General features: G+C 43.7%; 3 protein-coding genes across 3 annotated transcripts; 2 read left to right on the forward strand and 1 right to left on the reverse strand.

The window, feature by feature from the left end:
• The first annotated feature begins 5,140 nt into the window (after window positions 1-5,140).
• Window positions 5,141-7,784, forward strand: LOC117862861 (protein STRICTOSIDINE SYNTHASE-LIKE 10). The gene is made up of 3 exons (XM_034746394.2): window positions 5,141-5,533; window positions 6,717-6,986; window positions 7,102-7,784. The coding sequence occupies exons 1-3, from the start codon at window positions 5,280-5,282 to the stop codon at window positions 7,676-7,678; spliced, it is 1,101 nt and encodes a 366-aa protein (XP_034602285.1). The 5' UTR covers window positions 5,141-5,279; the 3' UTR covers window positions 7,679-7,784.
• Window positions 7,785-10,395: 2,611 nt separating this feature from the next.
• LOC117864943 (protein FAR1-RELATED SEQUENCE 5-like) lies at window positions 10,396-12,439 on the reverse strand. The gene is made up of 4 exons (XM_072295373.1): window positions 12,389-12,439; window positions 12,207-12,287; window positions 10,551-12,148; window positions 10,396-10,438 (listed from the first exon to the last, which is right to left on the reverse strand). Exons 1-4 carry the CDS (start codon window positions 12,437-12,439, stop codon window positions 10,396-10,398), a joined length of 1,773 nt encoding a protein of 590 aa, XP_072151474.1.
• A 2,975-nt stretch (window positions 12,440-15,414) lies between these two features.
• On the forward strand, window positions 15,415-21,224 carry LOC117864289 (2-isopropylmalate synthase A). The gene is made up of 12 exons (XM_034748335.2): window positions 15,415-16,429; window positions 17,292-17,505; window positions 17,598-17,678; window positions 17,800-17,889; window positions 17,988-18,074; window positions 18,397-18,497; window positions 19,078-19,111; window positions 19,210-19,284; window positions 19,551-19,634; window positions 19,717-19,851; window positions 20,533-20,678; window positions 20,763-21,224. Exons 1-12 carry the CDS (start codon window positions 15,711-15,713, stop codon window positions 20,890-20,892), a joined length of 1,896 nt encoding a protein of 631 aa, XP_034604226.1. The 5' UTR covers window positions 15,415-15,710; the 3' UTR covers window positions 20,893-21,224.
• Window positions 21,225-21,566: the final 342 nt, after the last annotated feature.

The raw sequence follows: 21,566 nt of genomic DNA on the forward strand, positions 1-21,566 counted from the left end.
AAATCAGGCGTCTTCTTCCTCCTGCCTGAGGCATTTCCTCCAGCTCGGGCTTCATCCATTCATGGCGAAATAGGGGAGGTGCTACCGGATTTTTGACCATTTCGTGTGGATTTCACTCGTTCAAGTGTTCTAAAGGTTAGAAACTTCATCCTCCCTTGATACATGGTTAGTATACTAAGTTTCATACTTTAGAGCTAGAGTAATTTGTGATTTTTAGAATAGGTACAATGGAAAAAAATTCCATTTATATGTATGTGTTATTTAGAGCTCATATTTATGATTTTTAGAACAAGCTACAATTTTTTGGATGCTATGTTTCGTATTAGTCAAAGAAATTGATATGAGGTTAGAGGAATAATTTCATAGTTTAGTCCTTTACAAATATGAGCTAAATAAATTATGGGGAAAAATATAATTTGTTCATATTTTAGTCATTTGCAAATATGAGCGAGATAAATTATGCTATATAGAGATAATAAGATGAAATAGAGGTATGTAAATAGTCATTTTTAGAATAAGCTACAATGGAGAAATTTTTTATTTATATGTTATGTTTGAGCTAAATAAATTGTGGGGAAAAATATAATTTGTTCACATCTCAAAGCACCCTGGGGCTGGTAAATGGAAATTTGAGTTAGGGAAAGAGCTTGTGTGGCCGCAGTGTGTGGACCGTCTTCCAACGAAGATGTACAAGTTGCACCAATGGTACATGGATGCTTCAGCCACCGGTTTACTCATGCTAGAAGTTCGGATTGGAGATCAGCATTATTTCCACGGTGATGCCATTATAAATGTGCCGCTCGAGGAACTTTATTTCCTTTACAATCAAGACGTACTTGACAAATCACTCATCAGTTCCTAGGTTCTGTAAGTGTTTAATTTGCTCTAACTTCAAAATTCCCATTCTAGTCATTGTGCGATGTCTTATCTCCTATTCTATTTTGCATCATGCATAAAGGAGATTCAAGCTTGCCGGAGGATAGGATTGTATGACGTCGGCTTCATGGACCCGAATGTAATAAACAAGGCAAATGTAAGAGATAAACCAAATCGGATCTTGAAGAATATATATAATTTCTTAGATAAGCAACATTACAAGAAGTACATACTTCTGCCGTACAACTTCAAGTGAGCGTATTTTCCATCTCTTTTATTTTTCGAATTAGCAGTTAAAAATAAGACTAAATAGCTTTTCACTATGCATATATGTACAGCTTCCACTGGATACTCCATGTTATCGTGGTTGATCAAAACATGGTATATATCTTGGATTCTCTGAGGATACCAAGAAATCAATACACCGACCTCATAGACATGCTTAACAGAGCATGGGCTCGCTTCCATCAACATCACTCAGGTGAATTCAAAGAGCAACTTCATATCCACTCTGAATTTCCAGTATGCATTGAATTTGCACATCTCATGTCACTTCCTTGAACACAACAAATACTTCATAACTTCTTTTGCCATATACATAGTGTTTGAGACAGAATCCGAGGAATAATTTAAGCGGATACTACGTATGTGAGTTCATCCATGACTTTGTACGTCCCAAGCGTATAACTGACCACGAATTCAGAGTACGTATACAAATTTCTTAACAATAAATTAGTTCTAATCATGCAGATCCATTGATCTAATATAATAACCTTTGCTAATGACATAAATTATGCACATGAAGGAAGAACTTCTCGAGATGAAAAAAATCAGGGCAATTCAAGAACAACTCGGTGGATTTCTTCTGGACGAGATAGTAAATCCAGCAGGAGAGTTCCATAATGATGGATCAAATCTGCATCACCGTCAGGACTCGGGTTCAGAATAGTTGATCCAAAATGTTGAACTTGGAGAGTTGATGCAATGTAATATTATTCATATATGTGTATGCACGATATGTCTATGTATAATATTACCTTAAATGTAATATTATGGATCAAACACAACTTTATATATATTACGTATTAGAACTAATATACGTAAAGGAAACAAATATGAAATACTAATATAGAATAAAGAAATAGAAAAGAAAATGAGTAAAGAAACAGAAAAGAAAAAAGAATTTAGTACTGGTTGTTGAGAGACCAACCGGAACCGGTACTAGCCGAGGCCAATTTAGTACCGGTTGGTCTCCCTAACCGGTACTAAAGGACCCCCTTTAGTACGGTTATTTGAAAATGATCCCTTTTAATACCGACTTAGCAATACTGGTTGCACAACCGGTACTAAAGAGGGGTTTGGATCCCGTACTGAAGGCACTCTCCCTAGCAGTGAGGCATGGCAAAGGAAGAAGGGGAATGAAAGTAACACGCTTGCGTGTTCAATGCTGTCTGCAACAGTTATCCACAGCTCTTTTGGCGTATATTTTGAAGCCGGCCCTGCTGTTTTGACTTATCCATGCATGAATGGACCATGAACCTAGCAATGCAAGAACACCAAAACATGCAAGCCTGTGTCAAAAGTTCATGGGAATAGGAGTGTGTAGTGCGCAGTCGGATCATATAGGCATGCATATCATGCTTCTGCAGCAGGCATACAGATTCTCATGTATCGGCCAGCGATTACTTCAACTGGTAGCTACTAGTACCCTTATCTCTCGTCTTCAGTTCCTTGTACTGTGTACAGTATATGATATGAATATTTTTTTCCCTCTGCTAGGACTAGCTTAGAATGTTGCACGTTCATTAGTTGCAAATCATTTGTCCAAAGTAATTGAAAAGAGAATATCGATTTCAAAGAAGTAATACTTCATATCTATGTAACTATCTTACCTTACGAAATGACGCTGCGACTGTTTCAGGAGATATCTGGGATTCTGGGGCCATTTATTTATTATATATATATATATATATATATATGTAATAATGTGGCAAGAGTGAGAAAAAATATACTACTGTAATAATATTTAATTATTGAGATGGCACGCTGATGATGATGGGCATGCATTCCTGCAGTCCAGTAAAGCTGCTAAACTCGCAGCTCTGCCCGATTAACGAACCAAATAATTCGGAGCAGAGCTGAGCTGAGGTTGCAGCTGCAGCCTGCAGGCAGAGGCAGGCAGCCTGGGCTGCTGGTAGCCTGGTACGTAGCTGCTGCTGCTGCTGCTAACCTGCAAGCAGGCCGGGCAGGAGGAGGTGTCACATCAAGACAGGCCATGATTTTTCCTTGCTACCTCAGGTAGTAGCTTGCGCCATGCTTTGATGAGACTTTTCTTTTTTTTTTTCTCTCCCTTTGTGTCAGCAGTCAGCAGTCAGCTCAGTCACCTCCGCTGCGTCTGCACGAGGGGACAGCATAGCTCCGTGCTTAGGGTAGTAAAAAACTAAAAATGCAACCTAATTGTTGAACTCAAGAATGGAAGAGGGGCCATGCTAACTTAAGCTGGTTTGAGGCTGCTGAATTAATGTAGCTAACTTGAAACAAGGAAAATAAAATAATTTACTTGCCCGAATAAATGTTGAAAAGGTGCTGAATTAATGTAGCTAACTTGAAACAAGGAAAATAAAATAATTTACTTGCCCGAATAAATGTTGAAAAGGAAAAAAAATAAAACAATGAGTAGGACCATGATATTTTTTTTCAAAATTATATCAGGAACTTAGTAAAATTGTAGTGCTGCTGGGATTAAGGTCATCAGTCGAGCTTCAGACTTGATGGGTGTCCAATGGCGACAATGGTGGCGCCGTTAGCTGAAGCAAGCAGTGGAGAAAGATGCATGGTAAATGGCACATGAAACTGAGAGAGAGAGAGAGAGAGAGAAAAGTACAATCTGTAGAGAGAAGTGAAACTCAGCTTGGCTCAACATGTGGAAAGTCACACGGTCACACCTACAGGCTACTGCATTCGAGATACTTGGAGGTTGTGCAGGAATAGAGCTGCTGTGCTCAACTCAAAGAAAGAAGGTAGATGTTTGTTGTTTCCTCCTGATTGCTGCTGACGGCACACGTTCAGCTTGCGTTGCGCACGCCATTCCTCCTGTGGATGGCGATGTTTCCTTCTCGGTGACGTCACAACGGCACCACCGTTCGTCCAAATCGACACGAAACTGACGTTGAGCCGAGCACGACGTCGTCGTAGCGTAGCGTAGGAGGTTTGAACTCAATTAGCTTCCGATGGTTTGCGTAATTTAATTAGCCCTAGTACCCACCTCAATCTAATTCTAAAGCATATATAGTTGCAATCGGAGATTAAAATCGTACGGAGGGAGCGTGGAGCATAGGTCCATGGATTAGCAGCCTAGTGGGCTAGTGGCTACTGGCGCTGCATCTTGCAGGGCCGGCCGCACCAGCGGACGGTGGCCTGGAGTCCGGAGATCGAAGCACCACCTGACCAGCAGCGGTACGAGGAGCAAAGGCTTGTTTGTTGGGTTTGGGCTAGTCTGATACTCATCTTGGGCTAAGAACTGCAGACGTTCATGAGATGGACCATGCTTGCTCGATTTAATTAGCAAGAAGATTCAAGGGGTGATCTCTAGACAAACCGCAGCATTAGGGGGGGGCAATTCAGGAACTGTAAGTCCATCTTTCTCCTGAATCCTTATATATCGTTCCTGCAATCCATCAGTAATCTGCTCTTAAACTTTGACGCAATTCAGATCCAAGTACAGTGCGGTGCTTGCGCCCTTGGATTGACTGGAATGTCAGGAGTTTGCTCTGCTCTTCTCATCTCGCATCGAATCCTAGTAGGGAAGATAAGTGGCGCCTGTCATCGCACCGATAAGGGCACAGTATTTGTGATGGATCATGTTTTTGTTTGAACTAGGTGCACATGTATTTGTAAAAATTCTGGGTGTGGCTAAGCTGTGGTCGTCAAATCTGTGACTGCGGTGACCTGATGTAGCCGTCGAGCCGTAGCTAAAACGTGTAGGCGGCTCCTTGTCGTGAGACACACATGGTAGGCGTAGGCACACACAGATGCAGCATTCAAGTGACGAGTACCAGAGGGGACTAGCAGTTGCAACGGTAAGACAGCAACAGAACATGTACGAATTCAGTAGGACCGTCGGACGGGACACCCGGCCCCCTCCCAGTGATCGTGGACGCCGGACCGGATCGGATGGCAGCAGAGAACATTAACGCCCCCGGCACCGTGTCAGTGGCTGCTCCACATGCCTCCATCCTCTGCTTATATAGCTCAGAGACCTCGCTCGCAGGTCAAGCGATGCCACACTGCTGGTAGCTCACCTAAAACAAATCTGCACCGGCCTGCGTCGTTGCACAGTGCAGACTTTACTCTGCTGCCTCCCTGCCTGCGTCCCTGCTTCTTCTTCGTCTCCGTCTCTCGCGATGCGCGCGGAGGTGCTGGTGCTCGTCGCCGCGGCGGCCTTCCTGTCGCTCGACTCGCTCAGCGACGTCAGGCGGCTCGAGATAGGGGACGGCGACGTCGAGCTGGTCCCGCTCGACGGCGCCGCGGGGCCCGAGAGCATCGTCTTCGACGAGAGCGGCGGCGGGCCGTACACGAGCGTGTCGGACGGGCGGGTCCTCAGGTGGCTGGCGGAGGAGCGGCGGTGGGTGGAGCACTCCTGCTCGGCGCCGGAGCTGTAAGTATTGCCGATGCCCGTCCGTCATGCTAGCTCTCTCTATTCATCTGGTACGTGGTAGCTCTTGTGATGTGCAGTGCAAAGTTAACGTTTGGGCCGTATAATAAGTAACGCTGAAACTGACATGATCTCGACATCCTCTGGGCATAAATGACTCGATTCTGACATCATTTCCAGGGGCACAACAACATACAGTACTTTTCTTCTTCTTCTTTTTTTGCCCCTGGCAGTAGGATGCAATTCAGTTGGGCAGGTTCAGGGTTTTCCAGACTTGGAACGAAGGATACTAAGCCGAGAGTTGTCAATCAAACCTGAGAAACCAGATAGCCTCTGATGCTATAAGTTTTCAGTATCTCTCTTTTGCTGATAATGAAGTAATGTTCTAATTCCAAGCACAATAATGAGCAAGATACTATTCCAACCTTTTATGCCAATCTCCATCCATCATGGTAGCTCTCTGTTGCGCTCCCAGCGATGCAAACTCAAATATTCAAAGCTATGATTATGGTTGGGGCGTCAAATTAATGGTGCACATAATACAGATCGTGCCGTCTTCCCTACTGAAAATGACTGAAGAACTCATGGTACGACTTCATCGGACACCATGTCTTGGACAGAGTACAACATGCCAATATTTTTTGTCTCTCTCCAGTCACTGCCTCACTGGTCTGCAATTAATGAGGTTAAATGATTTTGCAATCTTGGAGTTAAGGATCCTAAGCTGTATTCGAGCTACTTTCTTCTGTTAAGAAGAGGTGAAAGTGGCCAAGCCTTGTAAAATTTAGCTTCTGGTGCAGTTTATTTTTAACTTTAATTCGCCCTAATATCCATTGGTAAAAAAAATACAAATCATATATTTTTTCTCGAGAATCCAAACTTTTATGACCAACCCCTGGTCAAATTATATGTATTTAGTACATAAAAAATATGTTTCAAAATGGTATATCACATTGTTGATTCTGTAGCAATGATAGATATACTTTGAGAGCAAACCATGGTCAAAAGGTCTTATTTTTTACGTGGACGAACTAAGAAAAGCATCCTTCTTCTTTGAGCAATTTAGTGATGTAAACAGAGAGGGGATTGATGATTGAGATGCAGTAAACAGTGTGCAGTAGTAGTCGATTATTCTAGGCAAAGCACCGCAGCTCATTATACTGATGTCTGTAATTAACAAGTGCAGGCTGGACAGTTGCAGAGGCTCTCAGGACCCGGGCCGGGAGCACGAGTGTGGGCGCCCACTGGGCCTCAGGTTCAACAGCGAGACGGGGGAGCTGTACGTCGCGGACGCGTACCATGGGCTGAGAGTGGTCGGGCCGGAGGATCACGTGTCCAGACCGCTGGTGCCGGAGTGGCAAGGGAGCCGCCCGTTCAGCTTCGCCAACGGCATCGAGATCGACTACGAAACCGGAGCCATCTACTTCACCGAGACCAGTACAAGGTTTCAGAGAAGGTGAATGCATCATCTTGGAACTTTAGTTTTATTTTATGTGCTTACTGTTTCCTTTTCACATCAGTTTGATGATCTGAGGTGTCCATTGACCATGGTTACTAAAATTCATCTGCAGGGAGTTTTTGAACATTGTTATATCGGGTGACAATACTGGTAGATTGTTAAAATATGACCCAAAGAGCAACCAAGTGGAAGTCTTGGTTGATGGTCTATCTTTCGCCAATGGCTTGGCAATGAGCACGGATGGCACATACTTGCTCCTTGCAGAAACCACAACTGGCAAAATTCTAAGGTATTGGATCAAGACACCGAAAGCTTCGACCCTAGAACAAGTCGTGCAGCTACCTTGGTTTCCAGACAACATCAAGATGAGCCCCAGAGGAGGGTTTTGGGTTGGTCTCCATGCCAAGAGAGGGAAGATCGCCGAGTGGTCGATTTCTTACCCTTGGCTAAGGAGATTGATACTCAAGTTGCCGATGCGTCATGTCCAGCGTGCCTCATGGCTCCTGAATCGGCTTGGCCGTCAGGTTATAGCGCTGAGGTTGAGCGAGGATGGGAAAACAATAGAGGTGGTTAGTGTTCACGGTGCCGTACAAAAGGCTTTCAAGTCGGTCAGCGAGGTGGAAGAAAGGAATGGGAGCTTATGGATAGGCTCTGTTATGTCACCTTTTCTCGGAGTATATAAGTTGTAGAAGCTTATGATACGATTGAATATGCATCGGATATATGATTATTCACATGTATATGCTACTGTTTGTCCTACCATTATAAACAATGCGCATGCATTGATCAGGCTCAGGTTTGGGTCTTTTTCAGTGTTTCTAGGTTTTGGATCAAATATCAAGGCCCAATAATCACAACGAGCCATAGCTAGAGCTTTATCTTAAAAAAATCTGAATATAGAGTTCGATGTCGCCGGGGGCTCCTCTCCCTGTCGGACTGCTTGTCGGCCTCCTCGGGACTCCTCTGCCTTTCCAAATCACATTTCACAGGTTTCCTTCCTTAATTAAGCCAACAGTTCGTGGCACGGCACACTCACCAGCTAGCCTATGTATATCTGGGGCTCTCCTCGATCTCCTTGCGTGTCCAAGCCGATAGCCGCCGCATCCTCGCAGTCCCCAGCTCTTTGAGAGGCAAGGTTGGAGCGTCTGTTTCGAGAGGCAGAGCTTGGTGATCTTGCTTCGTGAGGGAGTGGTTGGTTGGTGCTAGATGGCGGGCGGTGGCAAGATCAGGAATGAGGAAGAAGTTTCAGCTCGATCGCTGCGATCCCTGCGGCGATCCCTGCGGTCCTTGACGACGAAGGAAGCGAGAGCCAAGGAGCAGTCCGAGATCCTGAAGATGAAGAGGGAGGCGAAGGCTCTCATGAAGCGCAAGGTGGCGAAGCGCACGGCTGCGGCAGCGGTGCGTGCGACGAGAGAAACGAGGACGGCCTCGCCGGGGCAGCGGCCGGCGGCGGGCACATGAGGCAAGGTGGAGCACATGTGGGAGCGATGGAGAAGGCGAGCAGCTTGGGTTGCGCCGGAGGTGACCTAGCACCGCGACCCCGCGCCTCCTCGCCGCGTCCATGCCCGACACGCTCCGCGTCCGTCCCAGGCGAGCAGCTCGGGCAGGGAGCGAGCAAGCACCGGCAGGCGGCGGCGGCAGCGGATGGCGAGTGGCGTCGGCGGCTGCGGATGGCGAGTGGCGGCGAGAACGGAACGGGGAACAGCACCGGCAGGCGGCGGCGGCGGCGGCGGTGGCTGGCGAGTGGCGGCGGCGGGTGCGGATGGCGAGTGGCGGCGAGAACGGACCGGGAAACAGCACTCGACCGGCGGCGGCGGGTGCGGATGGCGAGTGGCGGCGGCGGCGGGTGCGGATGGGGAGTGGCGGCGAGAACGGAAGGGAGACTTAACGGCGAACTGACGACCCACGTTCGGGAAAAAAAGCCCAAAAAAAAGATCGGGGATGCGGGGTGGGAAAAAAACCGGAAAAAAATTCAGTGCATCCTCCCCGCACGCGGATCCCGTGGGCACCAGCCTCCTACTGATGACGCGTGTCCAGCAGGATGTCCGCTCGGCTCCGTTCCCAGCGCGTGGCTCGCACGTCTTCGGCTCACAGCGGACGAGTCCACGACGACGTAGCGCTCGGCTGGCAAGTTGGTTTCAGTTTTCCACTGCCCGGCTCGTAATACAATAAATAAAATATTCTGCTCCTGGCTTTCACGTGTTGCTTCTCCGACCAAGTCTTCAGGATCAGGATTATTCTCCATGATTTTTTCAGATGGTGCCAAACCTTTTGGAGGTACATATGACATTTTGGCCTTTCTTAAACTTGTATATACGAGGTTATTTTTGCCGAAAATGATCACAGTATTTTGTGAATGTTTCTATGACTGTAGTGAATAGGATATGTATTAATTTCAAATTGATAACCAGCTGAAATAGGAAATATCATATGTAACTAGCAAAATCCATCTCAAATGTGTCATACTTGAAACAAATAAATACTGCAAAGTGGCGTGTTGTCTATCAACACAGTTACATCTTCTCATCAAAATTTAACTTCCTAGCGGATAAGGACATTGCGGCATCTTGATGAACACCATGTAAAAGGTCTGTATATCCGCCTTGCATGAAAGGAGCAGACATGGTAGAAGATTGCCCATACACACAGTCTGTGAAGTTTGGCACTGTAGCATTAGTATCTCCTCCATGGATGAGTGGCGCAGCCATGGCTGAATCATTTGCAAATTGCATTGTACTAGTATAACCGCCAATGCTACCGCCACCATGAAGGTCCTGTGTCATGTATAACAAATTGTTTGTTACAATTTGTTGTTAGTAAAAAAATATAAAACTAGAATAATGAGTCTAAGTCATTTACGATCAATTGGTTTGGATCAACAGTTTCATATGTATTCTCTGCGGCATTAATTGGACCATCTCCTGTGAACAAAAATAATTAATATACAAGTTGGACCTTTCCTGGGAACAAAATCAGCAAGGTAGGGTGAATACCTTTCTTCTTAGTACTTTTCTTTTTCTTCTTTGTTGTATTCTTTTCAACTGCACTTTGGAGTCGCTTATTCTTTGGGCCCTTTATGACATGTGGAACTCTAAATGATATTGTACCTTTTAATGTGTCTGTAGCGCATTCAGTAGAAACTACAACAACGTCATCGAATTTTTCTTGCAACTTGCTCATAGCAATATCTGCTTCTAAGTCCAACTTATCTAGGCCTTTCTCCAAATTCTCAAGAAGTTCTTTTGACACTGAACATTTCAATGTAATGGATGTAGCCTTTCGTGACATACGTGCAGCACGTGCTTTCAAACTTTTTTCCTCGGTTTCTGGTTTCTCGATATAAAATCCTCTTTTTGCATATTTGGTCCATCTTCCCATTATATATTGCGGCGGCAATTTAAAAACATCATTCACACTGAAAACTTTGAAGGCATGCTTGCACAGTATACCTACATAATAAAAACATAAGTTTCTATTGGTTCAAATTAGAAACTATATTATAATTCAAAATGTGTGCACATACCTATGGATTCATACTTTCTGCAAGAACATGTAACGGACATATTCGCACTGTTGAAAACAGTCGTTGCTCCATGATTAGCATGCATATGTGTAACCATATATGTGAGGATTGACTCATCAGCTTGCAACAATTTACAAGAGAATGAAAAATGTTCTTTAAATTCTTCCTCAAACTCCAAATACATCCTCTTTGTATATGATTCAGCCGCAGATTTCAATAGAGGTAAATCTGGACTGTAAGTAACTGGGTTCTTTCGGCGTGAGTTAAAATCTGCTTCTAACTCATTTTCACGAAGGCTAGCTGAAACCTTCTCGCATTCTACAAGAAGTTCAGTAAGTCCAAGTTTTCTACGAAATCTTTTCTTGAACACGTTATTCATACCTTCACTTCTTTGAGTTGAATTCATATCAGCTGTAAAAGAGTCACGGTATATAGTAGCCCACTTTTTCCTCAAAGCATATAGGTTTGCCATCCATTGGTTGTTCTCTAGTTTATACTTACTCAACAATTTCTGCCACATCTGAATGAACAGCGGCTCTGATCTCTCTTCATACACGCATCTCTTAAATTCAGGTAAAAATGTCTCAGAAAATTTTTTAATTAAGGGTCCTAGATGTTTTGCTGCATTAAGACATATGTGCCACAAACAAAGACGATGACTTGTATTTCTGAATACATAGGCAATTGCTCCTGCCATGGCCGCGTCTTGATCAGTGAAAATTGTTTTGGGATGTTTGCCAGACATAGCTGTTAGGAAGGTCTCAAAGAGCCAAACAAATGATTCAATACTCTCATTAAATATCAATGCTGCCCCAAAAATTATTGTTTGCTTGTGATGGTTCGTTCCCAGGAGTGGAGCAAAAGGCATTTCAAACTTATTAGTCTGAAAGGTGGTGTCAAATGATACGGCGTCACCAAAGCATGCATAGTCCATAATAGACTGACCATCTGCCCAGAAGAAATTAGCTATCCGACCATCTTCCTCGTCTATTTGAGCAGCATAAAAAAATCCAGGATCATCTCTCTGCTTATTCTTCAAGTAATCCAACAATGACTGCGCATCATTGCACTCTAAGTACTTCTTCCGCTCGCGACCGATCTCATTGTTGCTATCCATCTTTGCAAATGGAACTTTGTCAGATCCTCCATAAAATTCTTTCATGAACTCATACACCTGGGCTGGCTTCATCCCGGCTTCTCTTATCTGACCAATCAGCTGCCTGTCTGCATCTGTAACACGACGCTGGGACTTCAGCTTGTGCTTTTTATTAGGACTAGCAAGATAATGATTGTGATCAAGTACAACCTTTTGCACTTTCCAAATCCCCTCTCTGCTGACACTAAACTGAACACGGGCATCACAACCCGTCCTTGTAACATCCTTCTGTGACGACGCATTAGCACAGTGTCCTTCGTTACTGCAAACTATATACTTCTGGCATATAGTTTTATCAACTCGGCGCTTCGTATGGCTCTTTCTAATACTGAATCCGACCTTACCAGCATAGTTATTATACATCTCGTAAGCTTTATCCTCTGAATCGAAAGCCATTCCAACTTCAGGAGCAATCAAAGGCTGTCCATTTTTATCTAATACCTGTTGTACGATGAGAGAAAATTTAAAGCTGTTTAATAACTAGGAATAGATAGTATGATTTTTTAATGCTTATAGTAGTCAAACTGACATCTCATACCGTATCTGATTGTTGTGCCATAGATTCTGGTAACTCAGAAACTGATGTAGACGCAGACTCGATGACAGCAGTGATGTTCCCCTACGTATGTAAAAACAGTTGTTTGAGATGTTCCCGCCCACAAATCTAGCTAGCACAAATAGATCTACAATGTTATAAGGGTACATGGCTTCCGCACATACCTGTCTTGCATCAACAGCACCATTGATTAGGGCAGAGTTCGTCGTTTCCATGGTGTCTACGAGAGGATTTGATGGGGAAAAATTCTCCTCACCATCTGAATGATCTCCGAAGGTGGAGTCCCTTTGGCTTGCATGGCTACAAGACATCAGGCAACCGGCGGCAACTCGCACAGCCGGCCGCAGTACGTGTATCGTCGGCGGCGGCGGCAGCGGCGTGACCTGTTTCTACGATCTTTCTCTGTGGATGGAACCAACTCACGAAGCTATCCTATGATTACGGCGCTGACTACGTGGTGATGAGCCGGGCGGTGCAAAACTGAAACCAACTTGCGAGCCGAGCGCTACGTCGTCATGGACTCGTCCGCTGCGAGCCGAAGACGTGCGAGCCACGCGCTGGGAACGGAGCCGAGCGGACATCCTACTGGACACGCGTCATCAGTAGGAGGCTGGTGCCCACGGGATCCGCGTGCGGGGAGGACGCACTGAATTTTTTTCCAAAAAACCAGCGGGAGGAGAGGTGCGAGCGTGGTCCGGCGGGTGCGATCGGGTACGGTATATATATACACGTAATAATATCTATAATAATATCTATAAACTTTGAAAAATTAAAATATCTAGAACCGAAGGAGTATCAATACAATGCAGATAGCAATATAAATAGCAACGTTGGGTACAACCCGAATGGTAGCATGACAACATCCAAATGGTTCAATGCATACTTATGCTCTTGCAATCCAATTAGATTCATCGATTAACCTCTTGATCTTCATGAATAAGCATTGATTGCAATAGCTCGAGGCAAGTTCAGAATTAGTGAAAGGAGCTTGAACGTGGAATAGAGCATTTAAAAAATATAAAACTTGAGAGCGGTACATCATATCCTAATTTACCAACCATTTATTTTAGACTTGGTGTTTCTTTTATGGGGTGTTTGGATACGAGGTACTAAACTTTAGGAGGGTCATATCGGATGTTCGGACGCTAATTAGGAGGACTAAATATGAGCTAATTATAAAACTAACTGTAGAACCCCTATACTAATTCACGAGACGAATCTATTAAGCCTAATTAATCCATCATACTGTGCAATATGTATTTGATTGGTTCTGTATTTAGAAAAACGTGCATATACTATGCAATATATAATTGATATACTCTGCAATATGTACTTGATTGGTTCTATATTTAGAAAATAAATAAAAATAAGAAATAAGTTAACTGATAACTGATTAATTTGATTAATTGAGCATCCGTATATTTATGGGCTTATGCTGTATGAGTCATGTTTGAGATGGGATCATTTCCATATGAGTCAACCGATTATAGGGTTTTTAAATTTAATTATTAATTGATTAGCTCTGCACATTTACTGAAGTTTCTTAAAATAAGTACTTGCCATGTGTTGCTATAAACATAAAATTATTGTTTATTAGATTATTTTCTATAAATATAAATTCTTGTTTAGTGATTTTTTTACACGTGCGTCACTCTAGTAGTATGTGGAAAGGAGGGGAAACAATTAAAACAAAGGGGAAAGAAAGGATAGTGTTGTTTGCTCACTCATTACTTGCCTTACGATTCTATTCTCCGAATACACGAAGACCGGATGTTGTTCAAACCGGTGCTATTTTGTAGATTCTCCTCAAGAGTAAGGAGGCAGAGGTTTCAGCTCGATCGCTGCGATTCCTGCGGCGATCCGTGCAGTCCTTGAAGACGAAGGAAGCGAGCACCCAGGAGCGGTCTAAGATCCTGAAGCTGAAGAGGGAGGCGAAAACTCTCATGAAGCGCACGGCGGCGGAGGCGGCCCAGTCGGCCGCCGGAAAAAAAGAGAAAGAAGGTGATCAAGACGACCGTCTCGGAATCGCAGCCCCACAAGCCCCTTGATAGTTTTCCTGAAGAGGAGCTGCCCAAGCTTTCTCAGGAAGTCCGCGAATTCTATGCCAAACGAAAGGCTACCGCTGACAAGATCCTGAAGTACGAGGAAGCTCTCATCAAGCAGTTCCGCAAAAAGGGCTATGTGGAGGACTACACGGAGGTCGAGATCAACTAGTGTAGAAAGTAATGTGTGCAAGATCAGTTACCCAAAGCTAAGTGTATATATCGTCTTGTACTAGTGATTCACATGTCAGTTACCCAACATGTATTTTATGTTGTAAATGATCGGGTCGCAATTGTTGCTGATCGGAACAACAAGTCTTACTGGATATTTCTACCCAACTTTTTGCCAAGCTATTCTATTTCTGTAGCCAATTCCAGTTCTTGCTAATATATTTGGCCTTACAATGCAAGCCACACGGGTGAGAGTTATCCATTGTTTCATCATCAAGGCAAACAGCCAAACATCCATGATTTCATCACCAAGGCAAGCATTTTAAGTGTTCTTTTATTGGTTTCTTTGAGATACTATACTGATTGATTTACCAAATGTATTTGGATGTATTAATGGACAAATTGAAAAATTTATTGTCTCTGACAGACCATCAGGATGCATGTTTGAGCATTACTTTTGTTTGTTTGTTTGTTTGACGACATTATTAGGAATGAACCATAGGTTTTGAAGAAAGGATGATGGTCCTTTTCTCTATACTGAAATTTGCTGATCTAGTCCATTACAAGATTTGAATTTGTTTCCATCTCTGCAGCAAGCCAACAACAATTGCATTGGGCTTCTGCGCGAGTTCCCTCTTGTGGGCACTGAAGCTTCAGAGTTCTGATGGACTGACTTCACGATTCGTTTTCTTTACCATGCGCCTTTAGTGGATTTGAGATGACAACTTGAAAAGTCAACTGAAAACATGTCCCGATGCGGTGAAAAGTTAAAACTACTCGAAAATTGCAAAAGCAATATAAATTTTTTTGAAAACCCAAAAACAGCAATATATGAGGTTCGTTTGGCCTTGAATCTTGTGGGCCAGGCTGACCCCGCAAGTTTGTTACGCTAGTGGACAAGACACACGACGGCACGTCACCCTCACCAGTCAGGCAGTCACCACCACCACCCGTCCACCTCGCTCGCCAGTCAGGCAGTCACCACTCTCGCATGCTCGCCGCGGCGGCACCTGCTCAAGTCAGCCCGCCGAGCTAGCTGCCTCCGTGCCGGTTACGAAACCTCCCCCGTCCAGATGAGGATACAAGAAGGTATCTGAGTCATCCACCGGCTGCCCGTGGCTGCCTCTGCCTTGTCGGCCGCCGCCTCCTCTCCGTTTCCATTTGGGCCTTCGGCGGTTTCCTTCCTTAATTAAGCCAGAGCCGCCGCCACCGTCCCCTAAACCCCCGTGCTCCCCCACCCCTGAGTCCGCCGACGAGACCCACCCCGACGACCATGGCCTCCGCCGCTAAACCCTTCTGCTCCACCTCCCAAACCCCCACCCCCATCGCCAACCGCTTCCCATCCCAATCCCCATCCCTCTCCTCCCGCGCCGCCCCCCGCTTCGCCCATGGCCTCTCCGCCGCCGCCGTCAGGGCGAGCCCCGGCGCCCGCCGCCGCCTCGGCGCGCTGGCCCGCCCCATCCGGGCGTCGTCTCAGCAGCAGCAGCAGCCGCCGCGGCGGCCCGAGTACGTCCCCGGCCGCATCGACGATCCCAACTACGTCCGCATCTTCGACACCACGCTCCGCGACGGGGAGCAGTCCCCGGGCGCCACCATGACCAGCGCCGAGAAGCTCGTCGTCGCGCGCCAGCTCGCCCGCCTCGGCGTCGACATCATCGAGGCCGGCTTCCCGGCCTCATCCCCCGACGACCTCGACGCCGTGCGCTCCATCGCCATCGAGGTCGGCAACACCCCCGTCGGGGAGGATGGGCACGTGCCCGTCATCTGCGGCCTCTCGCGGTGCAATAGGAAGGACATTGACGCCGCCTGGGAGGCCGTCAGGCACGCGCGGCGCCCGAGGATACACACGTTCATTGCCACCAGCGAGATCCATATGCAGCACAAGCTCAGGAAGACGCCCGAGCAGGTGGTGGCCATTGCCAGGGAGATGGTGGCGTACGCCCGCAGCCTGGGATGCCCTGATGTCGAATTCAGCCCCGAGGATGCCGGAAGGTATTTCTATTGACACTGGAGAGACACTAACTGTTGCAAATTTTGTTGATTATTTATCAAATTTGTTTGAATCTTATCTGTAAGGAATAAGATCGAAATATTTGGTACCTCAAACTTTAATCTGGTATTAAACTTCCATCTGACTTATCTCGAGTTCTCAAATCAGCCGGCAATCTGTTGGCAGTTAAGCACCAAAGAGGTCCAAATTTAACGGAATTTAAGTTGATTTTGAGGCAAATTGATTGATACTTGTTGAATACTACTGAGCTTCTCTAGCTTGCAAAGTAGCATCACTTGGTGGGGAAAAAGATGGTGGGTACTCCCTCCATCTATTTTTATAAGGCATGGTATGACTTGGCACGGTCTTCCAAATAACACTTTAACCATTCATTTATCTTATCTTATATTATTTATGGTTATAAATTTATAATCATTGTAGAGTATATTTGATTACGAATCCAACCATATAAAATTTACATTATAAAAATAAAAAATTAATAGTCAAATTATTGGTTAAAGATTGCAAACTTTGAATCTTGATATGCGTGTGCGCCTTATAAATAAAAACGGAGGGAGTATTATCTACATTTTGGAAGCAGCTTTATTAACAAATCAAAACAGGGCAATAGTTGGTGACTACTGAAATTTTGTTGTCATGTTCAACCATAAGTAAACTTGTAAGCTTGCTTATTGGCGCATTTGAATTATATATATCTTTTCGCCTTGGCCAGTTGACTGTCGCAAATGCAACAGTAAGCTCATGCTAGTACACCCACAGTTTTTTATAGTATTTACAAACAAAAAGATCCCATTTTCTGGTGTACATAGGCTGTGGCATGATAGATTTCACTTTGCCATCCAGGTCAAATAGAGAGTTTCTGTATCATATACTAGAGGAAGTCATAAAAGCTGGAGCTACAACTCTCAACATCCCGGACACTGTTGGATACACTCTTCCTTATGAATTTGGGAACTTGATTGCTGACATAAAGGCAAACACTCCTGGAATTGAAAATGCTATCATTTCCACTCATTGCCAGAATGACCTTGGTCTTGCGACTGCCAACACATTAGCAGTACTACCTTTTCCTTATTTATTTCTATTTTTATATGATCTATTATCAATGGCCTAATCTTAAACTGGGTTACTAATTTGACTTAACTTTAGGGTGCTCGTGCAGGAGCGCGTCAGTTAGAGGTGACTATTAATGGTATTGGTGAAAGAGCCGGAAATGCATCTTTGGAGGAGGTGAGCTCATGTACTTGTCATATTATGTGCTGACATACCTTACGAAATAGTCTGATAGGCTGTGAAAAGAAATATGAATTTTTGTTTCTACATGCCTAATATTTTCTGGCCTCGTTTTCAGGTTGTCATGGCAATTAAGTGTCGTGGGGAACTCTTAAATGGTCTGTATACTGGAATCAATTCCCAACATATTACTTTGACGAGCAAAATGGTACAATAATTGTTTCTTCTTTTGTTTATTTTCCTTTTGGTCTCTTTTACATTTTCCAGATGAGTGAAATTTCTGGCGCAATGGTCTAATTATTTTAGGTACAAGAGCACAGTGGACTTCACGTACAGCCACACAAAGCTATTGTTGGTGCCAATGCCTTTGCTCATGAAAGTGGAATCCATCAGGTAAACATATTTGCAGTCTCCTTTACTACATCAACTTATTGGACTTATAGAGTTATAGTAGTTGTGGGTTGGTTGTTTTTAAATCCATAGGATTGCTCCTTTGCACCTCCTTGGTAGTTGTTCGCAACTTGTAAATCATTATTCTCACCATTGTGATGGATCAGTCTTGGCTTCACCTTGCATCATTGCTCTGCGACTGAGATATATTATTTTTATAGCTGATGATCACATTGGTATACGATTTAACTATTTTCATAAGTTGTGTTGGTTATAGGCTGGAATGGTTCTTCATATCAATGTTCTTCTGTTTTGTTTTTTGTAGGATGGGATGCTTAAATATAAAGGAACTTATGAAATAATATCACCTGACGATATTGGTTTAACTCGTGCAAATGAATTTGGAATTGTTCTTGGGAAACTCAGGTATCATGCAACACGCCTTACCCTCTTTAGCTCACTTTCTCAAAAGATTTCACTTTTTTGTTGCATCTTGTACAAGTTTCCGTTGCATCTCAAATTTTGCATGATGGTAGAAGATGACATGAGCTATCCATTCATATTTTTGTTGGGATTTTTTGGTCACTGTAGACATGCATTTTGAATTTGGTAACACAGTAACACCCTAATGGGCGGTAACACAGGAGTTGTTCTCTGGTGGCATGTGTACAATAAGTGTTACAAAAGTATGTTAGTAGGGTATGATGTAAAGCATTACACTACGGTCACGACCTAGATTCTATAATTCTATCATTATGCTATGACATGCTATATTCTTGAACTGGACGTTGATTGTTTGACGTGTAAGAGCTTTTTAATCAAACTTTTAGTCATTTTTATGCTTCTAGGATTGTTTTGTGCTCAAATGCATTATATTTTCATACACTTCTAGGTTAGCTGAATTGGATATTTTGTGCTCAAATCAGTTATGCAGGCATACAACGATAAATTAGGTCAGTTTGATAATCTCATTCATAGTAATGTTTTCTGTTCTTGGTTTTTCCAGTGGAAGGCATGCTGTGAGATCTAAGCTAGTGGAGGTACATCTTAGATATTTCCTTTGTTCTAGTCACAACTAGAGTTCTTCAATTTCAGTTATTACTGTTACCGGATGACATCATCATTGTTCATCTTGTAGCTTGGATATGAAATCAGTGACAAGGAATTCGAGGACTTCTTTAAACGCTACAAAGAGGTTGCGGAGAAGAAAAAGGTGAGGCTTTTCCAAAGTACTTGCTCTATTGCTACATTTTATTATTATCTATCTAAACATCGCATGCATTGATTAATAACTTTCACCTTCTTTTGTTTTCACCATCTCACAATGTTATCCTACATCTTTTTATTGGATCATTACATTTCCTTGGAGGGCTACTTGCTTCCATGCTCAATGTTTATCAAATTGTTATTATAATATGCATCTGTCGCTTCATACACGCACTATGCATGGAAACTCACCAGTTAGTTCACCCTTTGTAGCGTGTAACTGATGAAGACATAGAAGCATTATTGTCAGATCAGATATTCCAGCCTAAGGTTATTTGGTCCCTTGCTGATGTACAGGTATAATTGAGCTGCATTCAGCTAAACTTGGTTAATAGGAACGTGATATGCTAAGCTTGAAATGTTATGCACCCCTTTGCAGGCAACATGTGGAACACTTGGTTTATCTACAGCAACTGTGAAACTGATAGCACCAGATGGAGAGGAGAAAATAGCATGTTGTGTGGGAACAGGCCCAGTCGATGCAGCTTACAAGGCTGTTGACGAAATAATCCAGGTTTGTTGCTGCCACATTTTTTTACCTTTCTTGCACTGGTACACTATTTCTAACGGGATGGAATATTTGGATGCAATACCTTTTTTTGGGGCAATTATAGAACTAATTATATCTGGTGAACCTCTTGCTTATTATCATCATGATAATCCACTAAAATGCACAAATTTAACTAGGATTTGCATGAAAATGTGATAAATTTCGACAGACGATACACTGGTTTGATGTTAAAAATGAAATGGCATATGGCATGATCTGTAGCTTATTACTATGATTCATGAGAGCATGAAGTCTGAGTAAGTTTTAGCAGTAAGGAAGACATGAAATGTCCATTGTGCTAATTGGGAAGGTAACAAGGCCCATTTCAATCTGTGGCATCATACAATGTGATATTAGATATTTTATGGACAACAGTTTCTGACTTTGTTTGGAAAAATGGGTGTGTTACTTTTTTGTGGTGTCATTGTAAGAATAACTGGTGTATTAAAAATTAAGATGTCAAATGTTTAATTATCTAACATGTATTAAGTATAACATGGTTTGTCTAGTATCAGTCTGGAGTAGAGAACCACAAATGGACTAACTGGTGCATCCAGGACCTAATGCAACCACTAAATAATTGTATCTCATTGACTATCGTTTTATCAGTACCAAGAGAAATCTAATGGTATTTACAATCAGCAGATTCCAACTGTTCTCCGAGAATATGGTATGACTTCAGTCACAGAAGGCATTGACGCAATTGCAACCACTCGAGTGATTATCACTGGAGATTTGAGCAACAACTCCAAGCATGCCTTGACTGGTCACTCTTTCAATCGCTCCTTCAGGTTATAGCCCTTCCAAATCCATTTTCATGTCTTTTATGCTCTCTTGCTATTCGTTACCTCATCTCTTGTGCTTGTTGACATCAGTGGGAGTGGGGCATCAATGGACGTTGTTGTGTCCAGCGTCAGAGCCTACCTGAGTGCCCTGAACAAGATGTGCAGTTTTGCTGGTGTTGTAAAAGCCAGCAGCGAAGTACCTGAGAGCACAAGTGTTTAAAGTGAGCTCGGCGTTCCCTTTGGTTCTCATATGGGCTGAGCATGTAAGAGCTCTGGACCAACTCCGGGCGACATTTCGTTTCAGTATAGGCTGGGTTGATATTGGGTTTTTCCCTTCGTCAGCGTGAAGATTGTGCCGTTCGTTTTGGAGGATCGTCTGGTTAGGACAGTCATGAAGCTTTTGGCCTATGCAGTGTACAATTTGTATGTTATAGACCATACTTTCAATAAGGAAATGATAGGGTCTATGTAGCCATCTGTTGGATGATTTCGCAACCCCAAATCTGTCGTCTTTTCTGATAATTGGGAATATCATGGACCGGATTTACCTCCTTTTTCCTTCTGCCCCTTCTGTTCATCTATTGCTTAATAAGGTAAAGCGATATATCTATCGATCGGCTTCTTTATTTTATCTAAGGTTCATGAAATTCTCCTTCGTAATGATGCTATATATACTTCCTTTAAAAAAATGATGCTATATATGCTCATCATACAAATTGTACTGCAATAAGCCAGCAACCAACTCTGAATTTCCTGAATCGGCGGCCCCTGCGTAGGAGCCGGAATCCTGTTCCGATGAGTCCGAACGGGAACCCCGGTCGAGCGCGACTCGGAACCGAATTGGTAGCGCCTCGCTCGCACGCCTCATCATCATCTAATAAGAATGCCCGCGAG

The sequence above is a fragment of the Setaria viridis genome, chromosome 7 (assembly GCF_005286985.2).
Source record: "Setaria viridis chromosome 7, Setaria_viridis_v4.0, whole genome shotgun sequence".
Lineage (NCBI taxonomy): Eukaryota > Viridiplantae > Streptophyta > Magnoliopsida > Poales > Poaceae > Setaria > Setaria viridis.

Bases quoted from the DNA above. Each gene is read 5' to 3' on its own strand.
- LOC117862861 (XM_034746394.2), top strand. From the start codon at position 5,280: ATGCGCGCGGAGGTGCTGGTGCTCGTCGCCGCGGCGGCCTTCCTGTCG. The intron at 5,534-6,716 runs GTAAGTATTGCC...TAACAAGTGCAG, and splicing joins TCCTGCTCGGCGCCGGAGCT to GCTGGACAGTTGCAGAGGCT. The intron at 6,987-7,101 runs GTGAATGCATCA...ATTCATCTGCAG, and splicing joins AGTACAAGGTTTCAGAGAAG to GGAGTTTTTGAACATTGTTA.
- LOC117864943 (XM_072295373.1), bottom strand. From the start codon at position 12,439: ATGGAAACGACGAACTCTGCCCTAATCAATGGTGCTGTTGATGCAAGA. The intron at 12,149-12,206 runs GTATGAGATGTC...ATCTATTCCTAG, and splicing joins TGGCACAACAATCAGATACG to TTATTAAACAGCTTTAAATT. The intron at 10,439-10,550 runs GTCCGTTACATG...TTTATTATGTAG, and splicing joins GTTTTCAACAGTGCGAATAT to GTATACTGTGCAAGCATGCC.
- LOC117864289 (XM_034748335.2), top strand. From the start codon at position 15,711: ATGGCCTCCGCCGCTAAACCCTTCTGCTCCACCTCCCAAACCCCCACC. The intron at 17,679-17,799 runs GTGAGCTCATGT...CCTCGTTTTCAG, and splicing joins GAAATGCATCTTTGGAGGAG to GTTGTCATGGCAATTAAGTG. The intron at 19,285-19,550 runs GTGAGGCTTTTC...CACCCTTTGTAG, and splicing joins AGGTTGCGGAGAAGAAAAAG to CGTGTAACTGATGAAGACAT.